The sequence below is a fragment of the Sceloporus undulatus genome, chromosome 5 (genome assembly GCF_019175285.1).
Source record: "Sceloporus undulatus isolate JIND9_A2432 ecotype Alabama chromosome 5, SceUnd_v1.1, whole genome shotgun sequence".
Taxonomy (NCBI): domain Eukaryota; kingdom Metazoa; phylum Chordata; class Lepidosauria; order Squamata; family Phrynosomatidae; genus Sceloporus; species Sceloporus undulatus.
Window position 1 is genome coordinate 30,230,663 of NC_056526.1, and position 952 is coordinate 30,231,614.

The 952-nt window shown below is 55.3% G+C and overlaps 1 protein-coding gene across 1 annotated transcript in view; it reads right to left on the reverse strand.

Annotated features, from left to right (window-relative positions):
• Positions 1–538, reverse strand: part of PRDM4 (PR/SET domain 4) — a 20,533-nt gene extending 19,995 nt beyond the window's left edge. The window contains exon 1 of the mRNA XM_042467163.1: positions 131–538. Coding sequence (XP_042323097.1) covers positions 131–141 — 11 coding nt within the window. The 5' untranslated portion in view covers positions 142–538. The remainder of the gene's footprint in view (positions 1–130) is intronic.
• Between the last annotated feature and the right edge of the window lie 414 nt (positions 539–952).

The following is a 952-nucleotide window of genomic DNA, read 5'->3' on the forward strand; positions in this document are numbered from 1 at the left end:
GCATTCCCCAATGTATACCTATGAGCAGGCATTCCCCAATGTATCCCTATGGGCAAGCATTCCCCAATGTATCCCTATGGGTAAGTATTCTCTAATGATCCCCTATAGGCAAGCATTCCCAATGTTTCACCTGTGATGCATCTGCCTGGCAAGGCCGGGTCTAGGACTCGCTCGAGGGCAGGGACAGCCTCCTCTTCCTCCTCCTCCTCCTTCTCCTCTTCATCTGTTCTGGGTGCTCCAGCCTTCGCCCTCCAGCGCCCAGGGACCGCTGCCCTCCGGCCCAGAGAAGCCTGGAGCCTCCCAACAGCCAGGTCCAGCCCCTTATGAAGCCTAGGGGCCTTTCGGTGTCAGTTAGTAGCAGCAACAGCGGGGGGAAAGGGTGAAGAGTGGGAAGGGTTTAAGCGTTGCACCGGAAGTGGAGGGAAGGTGTCACACCGAAATAGGCCCTCCTCCTCCTCCTCCTAGAGCCAGCGAAGGAGGAATACCTGGAAGAGGAGGGAGGGGAGCCTCCAGCTCAGAACGGCCGTCGCTCCCGCTTTGCGGCAGATCCAAGGACTGGCCTAGGCCTGCTCCCGCGCATGCGCACAGCCGCCCCAGCTCTTCTGTCCACTCTCCATTCCTCCCCCTGCTGCCCGCTGTTTGTTTGTTGCCTTTTGCCTTCTCTGCTCCTCCCTCCTCTCTCCAGCCTCAGAACAGCAGCCTTTGGACAAATAAAAAACTAACAGGAAGGAATTCAAAAGATATGTTGCCAATCTGGGGACTTTCACACGAAAATTGGGATTTTTAAGAGCTTTTGGTGTGATTTTGGTGCCTGGCTCTATTTCAGGGCAGATTTGGTGACTTTTGCACATTTCAGCTCCAGCCGGAGAGCGAGGCTGGATACAGAGCAACCAACCCTTTGGAGTGTCACACAGTAACGGTTTTCAACCAATCAGAGAGAGGACTGGAGAGT